Source organism: Apodemus sylvaticus, chromosome 16 (assembly GCF_947179515.1).
Source record: "Apodemus sylvaticus chromosome 16, mApoSyl1.1, whole genome shotgun sequence".
Classification (NCBI taxonomy): domain Eukaryota; kingdom Metazoa; phylum Chordata; class Mammalia; order Rodentia; family Muridae; genus Apodemus; species Apodemus sylvaticus.
In genome coordinates, this window is record NC_067487.1 from 85,467,415 (window position 1) to 85,487,829 (window position 20,415).

The 20,415-nt window shown below is 42.9% G+C and overlaps 1 protein-coding gene across 6 annotated transcripts in view; it reads right to left on the bottom strand.

Annotated features, from left to right (window-relative positions):
• Window positions 1-19,511, bottom strand: part of Mctp1 (multiple C2 and transmembrane domain containing 1) — a 658,641-nt gene extending 639,130 nt beyond the window's left edge. For all 6 annotated transcript variants that reach the window (XM_052159581.1, XM_052159579.1, XM_052159580.1 and 3 more), the window contains exon 1: window positions 18,717-19,511. In XM_052159581.1, coding sequence (XP_052015541.1) covers window positions 18,717-19,436 — 720 coding nt within the window. In that variant the 5' untranslated portion in view covers window positions 19,437-19,511. The remainder of the gene's footprint in view (window positions 1-18,716) is intronic.
• Window positions 19,512-20,415: the final 904 nt, after the last annotated feature.

Sequence of the window (20,415 nt, forward strand, 5' to 3'; positions counted from 1 at the left end):
TGATCAGTACTCTGCTGATTCCAGCAGAAAAGGTCCCCGCAGCATACACATCAGCACTCCCTGAAGGAGCAAACTGGCACCACCTGGTTCACAGACACAATCTGGGGCAAGGCACACTAGGGCTCCAAGGGCACCCAAGAGGAGGGCAGCACATAAGCAATCTGTGACAGGGGAAACCCAGCCATCCAATGTTGCTGAAATAGCCCTAGAGCCTCAAAGGAGGCTCAAACATCAGCCAGAGACAAGACCAACTAACTTCAGAGAACAAGATGGCAAAGGGCAAATGTAGGAATGCTACTAACAGAAATCTAGGCAATATGGCAGCATCTGAGCCAAACTCTCCAATATCAGCAAGTCCTGGATACACCAACACACCAGAAAAACACGATTTGGATTTAAAATCACTGGTCATGATGCTGCTAGAAGAACACAAAAAGGACATAAATGAATCTCTTAAAGAAATACAGGGAAACATGAATAAGCTAGAAACCTGCATAATGGAAACACAAAAATCTCTTAAAGAAATTCAGGAGAATAAGGCTCAAGAGATAGAAGCCAATAAAGAAGAAATGCAAAAAAGACTTAAAGAAATGCAGGAGAAAGTGAGTCAAATGGCAGAAGTCATGAAAGAGGAAACACAATTGTTTTTAATTGCTGAATAGTATTCCATTGTGTAAATATACCACATTTTTTTGTATGAATTCCTCCATTGAGGGACATCTGGGTTCTTTCCAGCTTCTGGCTATTATAAATAGGTCTGCTATGAACATAGTGGAGCATGTGTCCTTATTGCATGCCAGGGAATCCTCTGGGTATATGCCTAGGAGAGATACAGAAGGGTCCTCCAGGAAATGTAATGCCCAGATTTCTGAGGAACCACCAGACTGATTTCCAAAGTGGTTGTACCATCTTGCAATTGCACCAGCAGTGGAGGAGCGTTCCTTTCTCCATATCCTCGCCAACACCTGCTGTCTCCTGAGTTTTTAACCTTAGCCATTCTGACTGGTGTGAGGTGAAATCTCAGGGTTGTTTTGATTTGCATTTCCCTAATGATTAATGATGTTGAACATTTCTTAAGGTGCTTCTCAGCCATCCAAATTTCTTCATGTGAAAATTTTTGTTTAGCTCTGTACCCCACTTTTTAGTAGGGTTATTTGGTTCTCTGGGGTCTACCTTCTTGAGGTCTTTGTATATATTAGATATTAGCCCTCTGTAGGATTAAGGGTTGGTGAAGATCCTTTCCCAATCTGTTGGTTGATGTTTTGTCCTTTTGACAGTGTCCTTTGCCTTACAGAAACTTTGTAATTTTATGAGGTCCCATTTGTCAATTCTTGATCTTAGAGCGTAAGCTATTGGTGTTCTGTTCAGGAACCTTTCCCCTGTGCCCATGTCCTCAAGGATCTTCCCCAGTTTCTTTTCTATTAGCTTCAGTGTGCCAGATTTTATGTGGAGGTCCTTGATCCACCTGGAGTTGATCTTAGTACAAGGAGATAAGAATGGATTGATTCGCATTCTTCTGCATGCTGACCTCCGATTGAACCAGTACCATTTGTTGAAAAGGCTATCTTTTTTCCACTGGATGTTTTAGCTCCTTTATAGAAGATCAAGTGACCATAGGTGTGTGGGTACATTTCTGGATCTTCAATCCTATTCCATTAATCAACTTACCTGTCATTGTACCAATGCCATGAAGTTTTCATCACTATTGCTCTGTAGTAATGTTTGAGGTCTAGGATACTGATTTCCCCAGAAGTTCTTTTACTGTTGAGAATAGTTTTAGCTATCCTGGGTTTTTTATTATTCCAGATGAATTTGAGAGTTGCTCTTTCTAACTCTATGAAGAATTGAGTTGGGATTTTGATGGGGATTGTGTTGAATCTGTAGATTGCTTTTGGTACGATGGCCATTTTAACTATATTAATCCTGCCGATCCACAAGCATGGAAGATTTTTCCATTTTCTGATGTCTTCTTTGATTTCCTTCTTCAGGGATCTGAAGTACTTGTCGTATAGGTCTTTCACTTGTTTGGTTAGAGTCACACCAAGATACTTTATGCTGTTTGTGGCTATTGTGAAGGGTGTCATTTACCTAATTTCTTTCTCAGTCTGCTTATCCTTTGAGTATAGAAAGGCTACTGATTTGCTTGAATTGATTTTGTAACCAGCCACTTTGCTGAAGTTGTTTATCAGCTGTAGGAGTTCTCTAGTGGAGTTTTTTGGGTCACTTATGTGTACTATCATATCATCTGCAAATAGTGAGAATTTTACTTCTTCCTTTCCGATTTGTATCCCTTTGACCTCCTTATGTTGTCTAATTGCTCTAGCTAGTACTTCAAGTACTATATTGAAAAGATATGGAGAGAGGGCAGCCTTGTCTAGTCCCTGGTTTTAGTGAGATTGCTTCAAGTTTCTCTCCATTTAGTTTGATGTTGGCTAGTGGTATGCTGTATATTGCTTTTACTATGTTTAGATATGGGCCTTGAATTCCTGTTCTTTCTAAGATTTTTAGCATGAAAGGATGCTGAATTTTGTCAAATGCTTTTTCAGCATCCAGTGAAATGACAGTGTGGTTTTTTCCTTTGAGTTTGTTTATGTAGTGGATTGCATGATGGATTTCTGTATATTGAACCATCTCTGCATCACTGGGATAAAGCCTACTTGATCATGGTGGCTGATCGTTTTGATGTATCTTGGATTTGGTGATATTCATAAGGGAAACTGACCTGATGATGGTAGGATCTTACCTCAACGTGTCTACTCTTTTAATCTGTTTATCTCCTTGAACATAGGATTTAGATCCATTCAATTACCTTGTGCCCCTTTATATTGTAATTATTTAAGTATTTCTAGTTATTAGAAATTTAAATACTTTTAAATTTTCCATGAACAGTTTTCAAGCAGTGAAAAATTCTGCATGTGTTTTAAATTACATGTGTAATCTTGTGCCTATAGTAGAAACCCAGAAGCCCATCCTGTTCTTTTCTTATTTTTTTTAAGTTAAAGCATGCTTACTCATAGTAGCCAGATCAAAGCAACTGAAATCCAGAAATACTGGAGAAAGTTTCCTGAGGTAAATCCCATTAAGAAAAACACTTCCATAAATGATGCAAAAAATAATGGAAAGAAAAAACCCAGAAGTTCCACTGAACTTCCTGTCTTGGTCATTATGCATTTATTTAAGAAATAAATTTATAGGCAACTGCAGGGCATCAGACAAGGTGCTGCTTAAAAGGGCAAGTAGGCAGTGAATACTCTTACTAAGGGACACTTTCAGTTCCTATGGTGGCATGAACAGAGTGAGCTTGAAAGGATTAGAAGGATTAGGAGGAACTGCTTGAAAGGATTAGAAGCATTAGGAGATGTGGTTTAGTTGGGGTAGGTTTTTGTTAGAAAAAGAATGACACTAGGGGTGGGCTTTGAGCTTTCAAAAGCCTATGACAAGCCCAGTCAGGGTTTTTTTTTTTTTTTGGGGGGGGGGTTGGCTTGCAGATCAGGATATGGCTATCACTGACTGCATGGTGCAACCCTCCCCCAATGATGATAATGGATTAACCTCTGAAACTATAAAGCAAACCCACAGTTATATGCTTCCTCTTATCAGAGTTGCCTCGAATATGGTGTCTATTCACAACAATAGAACAGTGGCTAACAGGGTCCCTCAATTCATGGAAGTCATGTTTGCTAACTAAAGGCCCTTTCCTGGTCTGTGCTTGGGAAATTGAATGAGTAACTATGGAACACTTTGGTTACCCAGGTCCTCTCTTTCTGCAGCCTTGACTCTCCAGCCAGTGTGATCTCACAGCTGAAAGAAAAGAGGATTCTCCTCACACTCATGTTTGGGTGGCTTTTTAAAAATGCTTGTTGTTTAATGATTTTTTTTTTTTGTTAGTATTGTGAATCTCCACTTAACTTCACTGTACTCTGGCGCCACCTAATGCTCAATTTGTCTGTCATATCTGTTTCTTTATACTCCCATGGATTTTATTTCAAGCCTGGGTGTAACCCTGCCAACAAAACTTCTCTTGATTGTTTCAAAATGTCCATCTGTCACCAAGCTCTTCACAACTGTGGCCACTGTTTCCGTGACATTTAATTGTGTCTGAGTTCCTAGCCACCCAGAATGTATCTACAATGTGGTAACCCTGTTTACAGACATGGTGAAATTACCCAGAGACATGGAGGATCCTCCATTTGTGAAACTGCAGTTGCTCTAAACTGAGGATGAAAATTAGGTCTTTATAACCCTGTCACATAGTTATTGGTCCTTGGAGGACACAGTTTTGTTGAGGCTATTCCCTGAGATCAGATGCAGTTGGTTTCCTGTGGCCAGTGGCAATCCCCGTGGAAGCATATCTGTGATGCCACCATGGCCCACAATGAACGCCGAGGTGTGGTTATGTACCAGCACAGAGGATGTGAACAGAGCACCCAGCTGGCACCCTACCGGAAGTCGTGTCTCAGCAAGTCTTTGCCTTCACGAGTTCATCTTATTTGAGAGAAATATAGCCCTTAATGATAAAAGCTAGAATTCAATCTTCTGGGAGCACATAATTTACTTTGAGTTCAAGATGGCTAGTAGAAGAAAAACTTTCTACTTCCAGCTCTAACTTCCTATAGGATAAGGATTCTGGAAAACAAACAAACAAACCTTTAAAAATGCCCCAGAGAAAGTTAAGCATGGTGACCCTAGCAGCTGGTCTGTTGAGGCAGAGAAACTAAAGTCCAAAGCCTCAAGTACGTATCAAGTTCAAAGCCACCCGGGGCTACATAAAACTCTGTCTCAAAACAATCAAATAAAAAAGATACACAAGGCTCTAATTATTCACCTATTTTACAAAGTGAAAATAAATTAAATATAAGGTATAAATAATATTAAGTGCATAAAGACTCCTAAATCAGTACTCAGCACAAAAATCCAATGCAGGACTGTGTAAATGGCTGGTAGGTGGAACAATCATAAACTGAGTTAGAATATTTATATTTGTCTGATTAAGACTTAAAAAGTAACATTTTTGTAAAGTAGTTGTAGCAATGTGGAAAATGGTCAGGCATGCAAAATATTTAAAACTACAGTTGCTTGCAACTGTAAGCAGGATTATGTTGTAATCCTTACAACATAAAATTGAGTATGAAGATGTCTTATGTCATACATAAGCTACATTCTACTATATCTGATAATTTGAAAATCAAGACATTTTCTTCATTTTGAGAAGGTTGTGTAGCACTCAGCTCAATTTCACATTCATAAAGTATCCACCATATACAAGACACACACAAAGCAAAGAAAACAACCACAAGTGAGTCTTTCAAGACCTTCCACTTAAAGATATGATACAGAGAAATTGTGCAAAGGAGAACTTATCTAGGAAGCACAGGAGGCCCCTGACTTCCTGAACTGGGGAGGCACAGAGGCACGTTAGAATGCTATCTTCTTACAGCTTCATTTGAAAAAGGAAGCCGCAGCAAAATGGTAACAGCAGGGGCTGTGGTGTAGCAATAGCCTAAGTCGAAGCAAAGTTGTGTAGAGCATTCCTGGAAAAGGAAGGAGTTGGGGAGATAAAACAAAGGGCCTTGGACCCAGTCTCCTGGCCTCTCCAGATGCGAATCACCACCACCCTCCCATGAAGCCCCACCAGGAAGACGTGGACTTCACCATCTGTAGAGGAAGAGTATTAATGATGCCACTCCTGATTGCTGGGCTCCGATGCATCCCTCTAACAACACTTCTCAAATGTTCCCCTTATCGTGTTAGAAACTACAGTGTGCTCCCTTCATTCCTGAGCTTCATTCAGCTGGCAGGACACATGCAGCCTACCCCAGCCACAGGCTAGTGTGCTGGCTCCAGCCTTCCAAGTCTTCCTGTCCAGGTCTGCACTCCATCTCATCTGAGGGAACTTCTTCTAGATTGCTATCCCAAGCAAAGACCCAGGCTTAGAGTTAGGCCTGACTAAGCCTGAGGTTAGTTCAATTGTTTTAAGGAAGTAATTACATTTCCATCTGTCAGTGCCCAGAGCACAGATGCTCAGATCCACACCCCACTAAATCATCCTGTCTCTCTCAGGTTTGAAAACTCTTCATTTTACCAGTGTCCTCTTTCATACATGTGAGCTTCCATATTTCCTAGCAAATTTATTTCTAAGAAGTCTATGAAATAGTAATGAGCAGAGAGCTGTATGAGAACAGATCCACCATAGTAGTAGTGCAAACTAGAAGAACTGGACCAACCAGTGTTTAAAAAACACGGTAATTACACCTCTGTATTTATCCCCTGGGAAAGGAATGTTTCTGGTTTTATTATCAGCAAAGCATCTATCTATACCATGTCTAAGATGAACAATCTCGGGATGGTAGGAGACTGAAGTCCCCAGAAGAGATGTTACAATTCCCCGTGTGCTTGACTCTCATAAAACAAAACAAAAGCCTGACACAGCTTGATGACAAGGCCTTCTTAGACTTCAAGTCCTCTGATTAAGGGACCTCACTTGTGCTGCTCTCAGATTCACTAAAATAGTCTTTATGTAAAAATATATAAGAAGGAACCAGCAATCACCTTCTAGAAAACAGAACTCTTAATTTTAAAAAAAACAAAACAAAACAAAACAAAACAAAAACCTACAATTGTGGTCAAACTAGGGCTCCACCTGCTGGTCTGGGTCATAAAAAGCACAGTGGACAGATGCCTTCTGATTTGTGGGCACACTGCATGTCCTCTTCAGTGGCTAGTTTATATATTCTTGTAAGGACCAATCCATTAAGTGTGGGTGGATAACCATTGCTTAATTAGTTACTTTATATCTTAGTCAGGGTTTGGTATTCCTGCCCAAAACATCCTGACCAAGAAGCAAGATGGGGAGGAAGGGGTTCATTCACCTCACACTTCCACATTGCTGTTTATCACCAAAGGAAGTCAGGACAGGAACTCACACAGGGCAGGAACTTGGAGGCAGGAGCTGATGCAGAAGACATGGAGGGATGCTGCTTCCTCGCTTGCTTCCCCTGGCTTGCTCAGCTTGCTTTCTTATAGAACCCAGGACTACCAGCACAGAAATGGCACCAACCACAATGGGCTGTGCCCTCCTCCCTTGTTCAGTAATTGAGAAAATGTCATACAGCTGGATCTCATAGAAGCATTTCCTCAAGGAAGGCTCTTTTTCTATGATAACTCCAGCTTGTGTCAAGTTGACACACAAAGCCAGCCAGTACACTTTTTTGAGGTGCTGGTGGTTGAAATCCAGGTTCCACAAATGCTAAGCAAGGACTCTATCTCCAAGCAGTAGCCCACATCCCTTACCCCTTTTATGAGATGAGGTTTTGTTAAGTTGTCCAAAGAAGTCTTGAATTCAGGATCTTGTTGCTCTAGCCTCTGCAGAAACTGGTGTTATAGCCCCGAGGCACCAGATGGGCTAAGTTTAAGTCTTATAATGTTAATGGTGCTATCATTTATTTATTTTTTAATTCTTCTCTCATATCTCTATCCCTGTACAGCCACACCTCTGTCCACTCTTTCCAGAACACTCTCCTGTCCTTCTCCCCCAGATTCACTGCTCCTATTTCCCTTCAGAAAGAGCAGGCCTCCCAGTGATATCAACCAAACATCATAACAAGATACAATAAGACTGGGCACAAACCCTTACCTCAAGGCTGGATGAGGTAAACCCAATAAGAGGGAAAGAATCCCTGGAGCAGGCCAAAGAGCCAGAGACACCCCACTCCTACTGTTAGGTAATGGAACACATTTAATTTTATGAGAATTACCACTGGTTTCCTTTCAGCACTGAGGTACCACCTGAGGGTTCTGGACTCTGTGGAATGGAAGTCATTATCTTCTTTCAATGAAAGAATGATACACAATTTTCATTTTGTATATATTTTGGTTTTCATATGGAGACTCTATCACTACATTAATTTATGACAAGAATCTATATAACCAATCACGGAGAAATACTATTATCCCTTCTTTGTTTGAAAAGTACAGTGCTATAATTCCAGTAAAATAGTAAAAGACCAAACCAAGCAAGCATAAATACATAAACAAAGAAACTGCATCTATTCTCCCAGTGTGAAATAAACATAGATAATTTATATAAGTTATTAGCACCCTATTAACTTGGGCATGGATTCTGCCATTGGTACTTTCTACTAGATGTCATTTCCTACCCCAGATGGCAGTCAGGCTAGGTGTTAGGGAGTCTGTGTTGTCTGATTGCTAATCATCACACCAGTTGGCTAAGAAGAACACAGCACACAGATTGGCTGGCTGGGTACTGCTGATAAAATTTATGAGCAGTCAAACTTACAGGACCTGCTGAAATGCACTCCCTGGGCACTTGTAAGTGGTGGGCAGGGTGGCTTGTGCTGCCACTTAAGGTTTGCTTTGCAAACTGTAGTCTATGAGACATCGTTATGTCCCCTCTTCCCTTGCTGTGGCACTGTTAATAAACGTGATAGGGAGCTCTCATGTACTTCAAGGTTTTCTGTTCTTATTGAGAGTATTCCTGCAAATCAGCTTCATAAATGAGAATATCAGCCATATATAAGAACACAAACGTCAAGCCTTATGTCTGAGAAGACAGACAGAAAGTTATAAAACCTCTGTCTCCTCCACTGTGCTTCAGAGCTTTTCAATGAGCATTCTGTGCAATCACTCCAAAATTATGTTGATAAAACTTCTTTTTCCCTTTGGTGAAAACAGATTTTTTTTCTCACATGATATATCCTGATTAACAGTTTTCCTCCCAATACCTTTTACCCACCTCCCCCACCCCCACCAGTCTGCATCCTGTCTCTCATTAGAAAACAAAGAGGCTTTTATGAAATAATAATAAAATAAAACATAATAAGATAAAACTGAATGTGGAAGCAAAAACTAAACAAACAGAAGTAAAAGAGCCCAAGAGAAGGCACAAGATGCAGAGACCACCTTATTCACAGCCAGGACTCCCATAAAAACACTAATCCAGAGGCCGTAATATACACACAAAGGACCTGTAGGGTAAAAGAGAGAAGATTTTATACATGCATACATACATACATACATACATACATACATACATGCATGCATGCATACATGCCTCCAGGACTCAGTGTGCTCTGGAGAACTCATTTCTTCACCCCCACAGCCAGCCAGCCTTCCTTTCTTCCTTCATCCCCCTTCCCTACCTCAAGCTCTGGCTCTACTATTAATCTAATAGATCTCTAGATAAAACACTCAAGCTCTTCTGTGCCTCTACAGATGCACTTTCACCCTCTCAGCATGTCTCAGTACATCCATACTGTTTCTGTCCATTTGCAATAGATGATGGACCCATCTTCTGCCTTGAGACTAAGTGAGGTGACCTCCTGCTAGTCTGTGCAAACCAGATTATGTCACAACCTTAAGGACCTTATGCCATCAGTTATACCCACCTTCTCTGTTCTGTTCAAACTCTGACTCTCCATGGACTCTACCTCATCAACCCAAACAAGGGATGTCCATGAAACAGCACTTTCCCAATGACAGTCTTCTAATGTCATTTTTTGAACCCACACGACCTCTTTCTTTTATCCTTGCATGGGATTAAGTTTTTTGACTATGGTTGTGACCACATCTCCCTTGTCACTTGCACTTCACCCTATTAAATCCTGACTTTCATTCTAATACTTAGTTCTCCTGGTTGGCACACTCCAGGGAACTCCTGGGAAGCTTGAAGTGCAATGTGTTCAAACCTACTCTGTCTGTTGCAGACAATTTGTACCAAGCACTGGTGTGGGATCAGGGGAGGGGAGCTTTCTTTGCCAGAAGTTGAAACTGATGGGCAAATTTAGACCAGATATATAATTGATTTGGACTGTGATGCTTTTGAAAATATATCAACAGCCAAAAAGCTCAGGAATCTTAAAACTTAGCACAAAAACATGAACTTTTTATTCTTACTAAGGAATGTAAAAACTGTCATTTCTGCTTTGAGTGACAAGGATAGCTAACGCAGAAATAAACATGAACTCCCCAATTTGCCATAGAGTGACCATGTTCTTTGCACACTACCCTTGCTTCCATAGTCTTGTGGACATAAGAGTTTGGAGTTTGGAGATCTCCACTGTAAATCAATACTGACCAATAGAAATACAAATTTAAAATGACTAGTGAAGTTGACTTTAATATTTTATTTAACTTAACCCAAAATTGGAACACACAATCAATAAAAAAAAGCTTAGTGCTGATACATTTCACATTCTTTTCTTTGCATTAAACTTTTAGGATTCGGTGTGCACACTGTTATATACTTGCAGCACAATATGAATGACTGAATTTCCAGAGTTCAACAGGCAAATGTGATGAAAGGAAAGATCATTAACCATTAAATGCTGCAGACTTTCTGGTGGGTGGCTTTGCTGTCCTGTAGTTTGGTTCACAAACATCTAGGGGTCACTGTGGGTATCAATGAACTCTACATGACCTCTACTTGAAGCATCAAGCATGCAATCATTTTAAAAGGTGACAGAATAGGCTAAGTGAGACAGAACTGATGGTCAAATTTGAAATTTCACCCTGAAATGATTGTGATTGAAAAAGATGTAGATTTCTAAAAGAGAGACAGTTTTCTAATGGTGAGTATGGTATGGATACAAGAGGCAACTGCTAAGTACAGACAGGAAGCCCAGAAGAGGGGTCAAGAAGAGTAACAGAAGCGAGCAGGTCTGAGCAGAGCTCACTATTCAGAGCATAGCTAAAGGCTGGTGGGCAGGAATCAGGAATACACACATGAAGGAGAAGTGCCAGAGGCCAGAGGCAGATGAGTAAGCAGACGCCACAAGTCAGTGACAGCACCAGGAGGGCTGACATGACAGGCGCCGTGGCATAGCCACCATTCAGTAGGGTCCTGGACTCCCTCATGTCCGAAGATAAAAACCAGAGTTTACATCCATGAGGCAAAGCTGGGCTACCATCTGAAGAAGACGAGGGGTATCCAGTATGTCTGCCATGTTTGAAAGGGCTTGGCTTCAGAGAGGCAAGCACTCTGTTACTCAGTAAAGTAATTCTGACATTTCTCCAGAGACCTAATCACTAAATAGCTCCAGCCTGTCATCCCTTCACTCAGGAAACCATTCCCCTGGACTGCTGTATAAGATCATAGGTCAGCTGTATGCATTAAGAGCTGCCAAGTTATCCTGTGGTGGTGCAAGTGAGAGCATGGGAGATAGCTGAGGCTACAGCAAATTAATCTCCGATTGCTCCTAATAACGACGATGATGATGACCAAAGCGAGTGACAGAGGAAAGATGCCATTAGCTTTCAACTCTCCAAAAGGTGACATGCCTATGACCATTGCTTACATTTACATGGGAATGAGAAACAAAACTAGCAAAAAATATCTCAACCAATATTTCACAGTTGAAAAAAAAAAAAGTCAGACCTTAAAAGACAGTGTGGGACCTCCTAGTTTCATGGAAATACAATTTTTAATCCTATAGTAAAATCAAATACAAATCATTGGAAGTGTTAATCTGGTATTTTTCTATAATAAAATATATATGTGTGATGAGGTGCAAGGTGGGAACAGAGGGATCTCTGAACACTCCGAGGGCAGCTAGCCTGGCGTGTGCAGCACTCAACAAGAGACCTTGTCATAAACAAAGCAGACATAGGGGACTGAGACCTAAGACTGTCCTCTCACCTCCACGCACATGATGTAGCAGAGTTACATACAAGTGCACACACACACACTTATGCACATACATACACACAATTTCCAAAGTATCCTAATAGAAACAAGTTGCTACATATTCAAAGAAGAAAATATCTTTGAGTAGAAACTTAATTTGTTGAATGAGACTAATCACATCCCACACTAGATTTATGGAAAGCAATATGAGTTAGAAGAAAAGGTCAGTAATGGCAAGGAACTTTAAATGGCACATAAAGCCAGTGACGCAGAAAATTAGATGGTGTTTTCCATGGGACCAACAAATAAAAAAATAGTTAAGAATGTCTGCAAAGAAGAATGCAAATTGATCCATCCTTGTCTCCTCGTACTAAGCTCAACTCCAAATGGATCAAGGACCTCCACATAAAGCCAGACACTCTGAAGCTAATAGAAAAGAAACTGGGAAAGACCCTTGAGGACATCAGTACAGGGGGAAAGTTCCTGAACAGAACACCAATAGCGTATGCTCTAAGATCAAGAATTGACAAATGGGACCTCATAAAATTACAAAGTTTCTGTAAAGCAAAGGACACCATCAAAAGGACAAATCGGCAAATTGGGAAAAGATCTTCACCAACCCTACATCAGATAGAGGGCTAATATCCAATATATACAAAGAACTCAAGAAGTTAGATCCCAGAAAACCAAATAACCCTATTTAAAAATGGGGTACAGAGTTAAACAAGGAATTCTCACCTGAAGAACTTCAGATGGCGGAGAAACATCTTAAAAAATGCTCAACTTCATTAGTCATTAGGGAAATGCAAATCAAAACAACCCTGAGATTTCACCTTACACCAGTCAGAATGGCTAAGATTAAAAACTCAGGAGACAGCAGGTGTTGGCAAGGATATGGAGAAAGAGGAACACTCCTCGACTGCTGGTGGGGTTGCAAATTAGTACAACCACTCTGGAAATCAGTCTGGCTCCCTCAGAAAACTGGGCACCTCACTTCCAAAAGATCTTGCTATACCACTCCTGGGCATATACCTAGAGGATTCCCCACCATGTAATAAGGATATATGTTCCACTATGTTCATAGCAGCCCTATGTATAATAGCCAGAAGCTGGAAAGAACACAGGTATCCCTCAACAGAAGAATAGATGCAAAAAATGTGGTATATTTACACAATGGAGTACTATTCAGCCATTAGAAACAATGAATTCATGAAATTCTTAGGCAAATGGATGGAGCTGGAGAACATCATACTAAGTGAGGTAACCCAGTCTCAAAAGATCAATCATGGTATGCACTCACTGATAAGTGGATATTAGCTTGGAAAACTGGAATATGCAAAACATAATCCACACATCAAATGAGGTACAAGAAGACCGGAGGAGTGCCCCCTAGTTCTGGAAAGACCCAGTGTAGCAGTATAAGACAAAACCAGAACAGGGAAGTGGGAAGGGATGGGTGGGAGAACAGAGGGAGCGAAGGGGGTTTATGTGACTTTCGGGGAGTGGGGAGCCAGAAAAGGGGAAATCATTTGAAATGTAAATAAAAAATATATTGAATAAAATTTTTAAAAAAGTAAAAAAAAAAGTCTGCAAAGTAAACAAAATAGCACAAGAAAAGATCATCTCATTCTCATTTGATAACTGTAAAGAGGTGCAGACGTACCATATATAGTTTAATTTTATCAAGATAAGCTTGTGTAAAGTAAGTCTGATGTTAAAATCTATTTCATGCACATTAGACAAATCCCCAAAACATTATCCAAGTAAAAAACCTCAGTTATCCAGGAATTCCACCATCACACATTTGGCTTATGTGTATATTTGGCATACCAAGAATAAGTATGCCTTAGTAGCCAATGGAAAAGTCAAAACAAAAGGGGTCTAATGTCAAAAGGATAGGCTTTGCTTGTCTAAAGGTAATCTTGAATCTGAGCTGAGGTGTTTTGGATGCTGGGTGACAGGCCGCAGTGGCCCTGCCCATGTCATGCAGGCAAGAGCTGCCAGGACCACCTCAGACCATAATGTACTTCATTTTGAAATCATTTTGGCCACTGCGTGTTTTATTGTTGTTGAACGTTCAGTTATGTCATGATCCACTCGAGGTCAGCTATGTCATGATCCACAGTCCAGTACACCGGCACCTAGACATGCTATTTAGTCTTCCTTAATTCAGGGTTTGTAAAAGTCTCCCAGTATGTTCCCTTGGACTGGCAAAGGCGTTGGGACTTTCGTGTGCACAGCGGTCCCCTACTCTCATTCTTTTCCAAGAAGTGGGGGTGGCTTGTCTTATTTTTTAAATTAATATATTAATTCTGTTTTCTTCCTTCGCATGCTCATTTATGCTTCCATGATAATGACTACACACTTGCTAAAAGCTTCCTCACAAATATTTTATGACTGAAATTGTGGTATCACCAGCACTGCCTCAGTTATCTTAACTTCTTTTCATTACCATAGCAAATGAAATACTTTCCATATCAAACTAAATGAGAAGTGGTGAAGCCTCATCCCTCCTTTTTCTGCCAGGTATGTATTGCAGGGGCAGAGCCCACAGACTTCAGGCTGCTCAGTGTTACTACCATAGTCCGTGGCTGCCACAGTCCGTGGCTGCCACAGTCCGTGGCTGCCACAGTCCGTGGCTGCCACAGTCCGTGGCTGCGTGTCAGACCAGCCTCACACGTCTTACACTCTTACACTTTTCTCTGCAGGTTTCTCGGTCCAGCGATTTTCCAGGGACTCAAGCTTCCCACATAAGGTTGGGGGGACATTGTGGGCCCCTGTAGTTGAAAACAGCACTGAAGTCAGAGCATCTTCAGGGAACTCCAGACTGGACCCTCCGACTCTGACTCTAAAGCCCGGCCGCATTCCACCTGACTTTCTTCATAAAATTACACTGATAAAATTGCTTTAAGGAGATTGATTTTTAACATTATTTCTCAGTAGGGTTGGTCATCTACATTAGGAACTACAGTTTTAAAATCTGTGTTGTCCCTAAGATTAAACCATGTTCTTTGAAGCAATATTTAAAATACCTGAACAACATCAACCAAGTAATATTTAATATAAACTAATAGCCAGATATGCTTTGACTCTAGGCTTGAAAACGCTCTCTGACATTTTGCCTCACATGTGTTGGCTGGACTTCCATCTAGACACATGAAGACCCCTCTTTTTGTGGTTCCAAGCATCCCTACCACACACGGCACACTTTACCCACCTCCCTTCATTTTCTCCTCTATGTAAGCAATTTCAATAAAATTTTACTTTTAAAAAAAGCAATAAAGGTTTAACATATATAAACACATATAAATTTGTATGCTTTCACTTAGATACTAAAAATTCCAACATACTCATTCCTTGGTTCTTCTCAAAATACTGACTTTCTGATTCTAGCAAAATATAAATTTAGTAACTCATCAAAACAGAATATATAAAATTGGCATATTTTTGATGGGCACATAAATTGAGAAAGCATCTTTCCCAACGGTGTTATAGAAAACGGAACGCATCTGGTATGACAATATGGTCCAAAGTGTGAACTAGAATCAGCAGAGTCTTCCTTCTTTCTTTCCTTCCTTCCTCCCTTCCTTCCTCCCTCCCTCCCTTCCTCATTCCCTTCCTTTCTTTCCCTCTTAATGTCAAAGCAGAACATTTGAAATAATATAGGAAGAAGCACTGTTACATCTGTTAGTATTTTCAAACCTGATTACAGAAAAGCTGAGAAGGCCGCTTGGGTGTGGGAGCAGTGGTTTTCACTTAATCTGTGGATGTGTGCCTTCTGAATCTTTCCCCCAGCAATCCAAAGTGATTTTTTTTTTTTACTTTTGCTTAACATCTCTCTCTAGCCAGTGTCAGAATGTAGGCACAGATGTTGTTGGGGCCTCCTGCAGGGCTGGGGGTGGAGAAGTAGGGACTGTGTTGGAGAACATGACTGAGGCCAGGAACAAGCAGAAATGTCTGATAAATTTTCAAGAACTTTCCCAATTTTACAATGAGTTGTACAATGGTAATCTGGATGCTGCTTTTGACTGTTTTCACTGTCTTTTCTCTGGTGTGCTCCTTTCTATGCTGGTGACCAATAAACAAAGTCCCCTGTGCTATCTCCTCCTCATGCCCGGGTATCCTGGAAATGAGAAGCTGAGATGCAAGAGAAGCCCCCCATCCACCACCCAGACCCATTTGGAAAGGCAGGATGCAAGCAGACAAAGCCTCCCCTGGGCACCTTAGTGAGCTCAGTTCCAGGTTTCAGTTCCCTCTTTTCCTTTCTATTTGGAGATGGACTCGGCTCCTTATAGTTGAAGAAAAGGGTATTTAAAAGACTACAGGCTACTCTTCTTCTTCATTATCAGAGGATTTATGAAACAAACCTGTATGCCATTTCGGAGGACACTCCCCAGTGCTCAGAGAGGAGGACTCCAGGAAGAGCAGAGGCTGGGGCATACCTGTACCCGTCTGTCCGTCCATGCAGGGCTGTCTGCTGCACAGCCTCCACTGCTCATCAGCTTTACTTCAAATGTTAAAGCATTCCTCTAAGGTCTATATTGAAATACTGGTTCCTTATAATGATAACCTTGTTTAGAAATATAAATGATTAACATGAGACTTTCAAATGTAATAAGATGTGTAACAATGCCTCAGAGACCAAATTAGAAATTAATACAGATGATCTGGTGTAGAATTGTGGTGGTGTGTGTGGGTGGGTGGAGTACTGCTGTAGCACATGCAGGCTTGTATGCCTCTACTATTAAGCAGCTCGAAGTCATCCCAAAACTTAAGGTTTAGAAGTTCACAGAAGTGATGAAAATCCTGGGAAGATTGTGAACACTGACAAGCACACACCTAACACACACTACCCTGGAAAAGTCACTTAAATTGTTTGGGTTTTAGCTTCTAATCCACAAACTGACAGGAACTCTTGCAGCACTGCAATGAGCATTATCCAGTGTTGTGACGTTGCAGTGTGCCCAGCACAGGATGCAAGCACTGTGTGAGCGTGCTCTCCAAAGCAGCCCAGATCCTTCCTACACAAAAGTCCATAGTTTCACAAATGTTTTGGTTTTTAAAAAAGTGGATGGGGGAACACACGAACATGAATTCTGCACACTGTTTTTCCTTTGAAAATATCTTAGTTCAATGGGCTGCAAAACAACCTCATAAACTAACTTTCACCATAACATAATAGGTACCTTCCAAAATAATTCTATTCTTATGTGTTGCTTTAAAAGTTAGGAAAGAAAAAATAATCAATCTCTCAACATTAAAATAAATGAGCACTAGGACTATATAGACACTCAGAAGCGTTTCCTTTAACTCACAGGATTAGTAGACTATCCCTGCTTGTCAATTTGACCACATCTGAAATTAACCAGAATGCCAAAGACTGGGCACACCTGTGAGGGTCATTTATTTCTTAATTAAATTCTTTGAAGTGGGAAAACCCATTTCTAACCCAGATCTTGGATGTGGGAAGATCCACCTTTAACCCAGATCTTTGAGATGGGACTGATGATTGACCTTAATCAGAGCCACACCTGCTGACTCTTCCATATAAGGACAAGGAAGAAAGAAGCCTTTTTAACTGCTTGCCTTGCTCTGCTAACAAAGCAAGAGCTAGAGCAGGCGCTCCTCACCAGCATTAGAGCCTACATCTTCAGGATTCGTGCATATACTGTACCCAGCTGAGATATCCAATCTCTTGGACTGAACAACTACTGGATTCTCGGACCTTCTTTTTGGAGGAAGCCATTGCTGGCCTAGCTGGACCACAGCCTGTTCACAGTCATTGGATCATCTTTATTCATTCTTCTGTCTCTCTAGAGAACCCTGACCAATACATATACTTAATTTTTAATCAGCTTAAAAACATTTTCACTTTGCTCTTGAAATTTAAAAAATGAAAGAGTTCTATTCAGGTCTGTTTAAGACAATAAAGGGTGAAGTTGTTGGGTTCTCTCTGTCAATGGTGTGTACCTAATCTTATATGAGAAGTTTTGTCTGGAACATCAAGTGTTTGATAAAAAAATTAACTGAGTGATTCCTGGCCTACTTTTTTCTCAGAAACTACACTTTAAAAGTAATAGATAAGCTATATACAGTTTTTCTGAGCTCTTCTCAAATAATCGAGAGGTAAAAATTTCAGCAAATGGTCATTTTTTTTTTCTGGCTAGATACTTTCTACTTAAAGTTTTAACAGTCATTTACTCAACATGATCAGAATCACAGGAATAAGAGTGTAATAAGTAAGAGAAAACAATTACTTTAGCTCCCTCATAGAACTGAATGTTTGAAATATGATAAACATTTATAAAAGGAAAAGATCCCCCCTTAAAAGCAGGAGTAAACACAGCCCCTGATGACTTAAAACTTGTATTAAAACAATGAAAAAACGCTTGTCTGAGAAGTCAATAGGATGTGTAAAGTAGCATGTTTTAGAAGCATGTGCTTCTGGTGACTACTAACTTTAGAGCCACAGGAACTTAACTGCTTTACTAACTCGGATTCTGCTGCCCCCACCCCACCCCCGACCCCGAGAAACAGTGATCCACCTGCAGTAGAAAGTTTCAAGAAGAAAACACCAAAAAGTTAGCAATTTCTGCAATAAATCCTCATCTAAGCCATAACCTCACCGTTCCGCACTCCTATGCCCACTGCTAGCCTTTTGCTTCAGACACTGTCCTTTCAGACAGATGCGATTTCCATTAGTAAATCTGGGGGTGATGTTAGCTTTTTCTTTTGCCAAGAAAATGCTTCTTCGGGCATCTTGTAGGACACCTCCAAAAAGTAGCCAAGCTACCTTGAAACTTTTCTTTAGCTGTGTTGACTACCCAAAGTGCTTTTGGCGACAAGACAAGTGTCATTCATTCCTAATCAAAGTCAAGTCAGGGTTCAAGTCTGAACTAAACCCAAGCAAAATGTCTTTGCTCCGTTTCAGCTAGTTAGTAGTCTGGGCACACACACACACACACACACACGGCGGCTTGGCTCACCACCTGCACTCACACACACACACACACACACACACACACACACACACACACACACACACACGGCGGCTTGGCTCACCACCTGCACTCACCTGGCTGCAGCCATGCTCTTCGCCCTTGCCCTTCTGCAGAGCCTGGGGTTCGCCGAGACCCCGGGACGATTCTGCAGGAGGTGGCGCCGGTTCCAGCAACTGCTCCAGGCACGCGGTTCCGGGCAAAGAGGAGCTCTTTTGGTGGCACAGGTGCACCCCAGGGACCGCACGCCGTGTGCCGTCATCTCGGACACGGTTCCCCCTCGGGGGCGGTTGGGGAGAAGAGGACAGGGAGGAGGAGGCCGAAGAAGGAGCTGAGTCCGGAGAGCGTCCGCCGCCAGGAGGCGTCACTCCGGCTGTCCCCGCGGCTGTCGAGGACCCCTTAGCCACGGGCAGCAGATGTTCGCGTAGGCGGCGGCGCAGCGTGGACCCCTGCTCGGCTCTTGCTGCTCCTCCTGGCTCCAGGGGCTCTGGTGAGGAGCAGCACAGGTTGGGCTGTGAGGAGGAGAACACTCGGTCCAGCACTTGCTTCCGCTTCTTGAAGCCGCTCCACCTGCTGCCAGTACTCGCGACGCTGGCCAGGGAGTCCTGCGTGGTCCTCGGGGGCGGCGGGGACGGGGTCAGAGTGGCCGCAGTGCGGCGCTCAGGGCCCCCAGCGCGCCCCGCTCCGCCGCCCTTGCCCTTGCCCACCCCCAGCTGCAGGTTCTTCCAGAGCCGGGCCTGGAAGGAGGGGGACGCGGCCGGCTCGGGCTCAGCAGTCGAGGCAGCCCGGGGCTCCATCCTCCAACCCCGGCACCTCGGCTCCCCTCCTAAAGCTTTTCCTCCTCCTTCTCGAGCTGCGCCTCCGCCGGGAGAGTGGAGGCGGCGGCGGCGGCGGCGGCCAGCGCAGCAGCTCAAGCCGGGAGCGTCCAGCGGCTTCAGGCCAGCTCGGAGCAAAACGGCTGCAGCCGAGGCCCTCCCGCCGCGGGGCGCCGCCGCATCCGCCCGCCGCACCTGCGGGACCCAGCTGGCGTCGTCACCGAGCGCCCGCGACGTCTGCAAAGTTTCCAGCAGAGAACTCTGCTGCTCCAGACCACTGGGCGCCCCCAGGCCGCACCCTCGCTCCCTCTCGGCACCCGCAGAAGCTCGGAAAGCTGCAAGCGGCCGGCGCGGGCTTCCAGCTGCCCTGGGGACCACGCCCGCGCCCTCAGGCCAGCACCTGTCAGCGGCTGAGGCGGCCGTCTCCAAACTGGGCGCGCACCGGGCTCACACGACAGGGAGCGTCCTGCTGTGGACCACAGGGACTAGCAGCCTTGGCTAAGCCAACCGGGCCATCCTCCAGCTCCTAGGTGGTAGGGGAGGCAAGAGACGGGTGGAGCCTGCTTGACCCTTGTGTGGATCTACAGTCGCACACAGCTTGCTTTGGGACGGAGGAACCCTGCTTGAGCGGATCAGGTGATGTGCATCCGAGTGGTCTGCACCTCTGCGCCCCTGGTGGGTCCCTCATGGAACCGAGCTCCCCAAATGCCAAGGCCAAATAAGGCTGCCTTCATCCCGTTGGGCATCCCAGGCTCTAGAGGAGAGTTTGATTTCTTCTGTCTTGACTTCATCATCATCCACCCTCCACACTCTTTGTTTGCATGTGCAGTGACTTCCCTTATAATGAAGAATAGTTCCCAGTACTTGATAATAAAGTTAACCCTTAAAGTAGGTCTCAGGGGCGCTCTACTTGGACAGAGATGGGAAGATGCTTACTGCCTGTGACCCTCTTCAGAGCTCG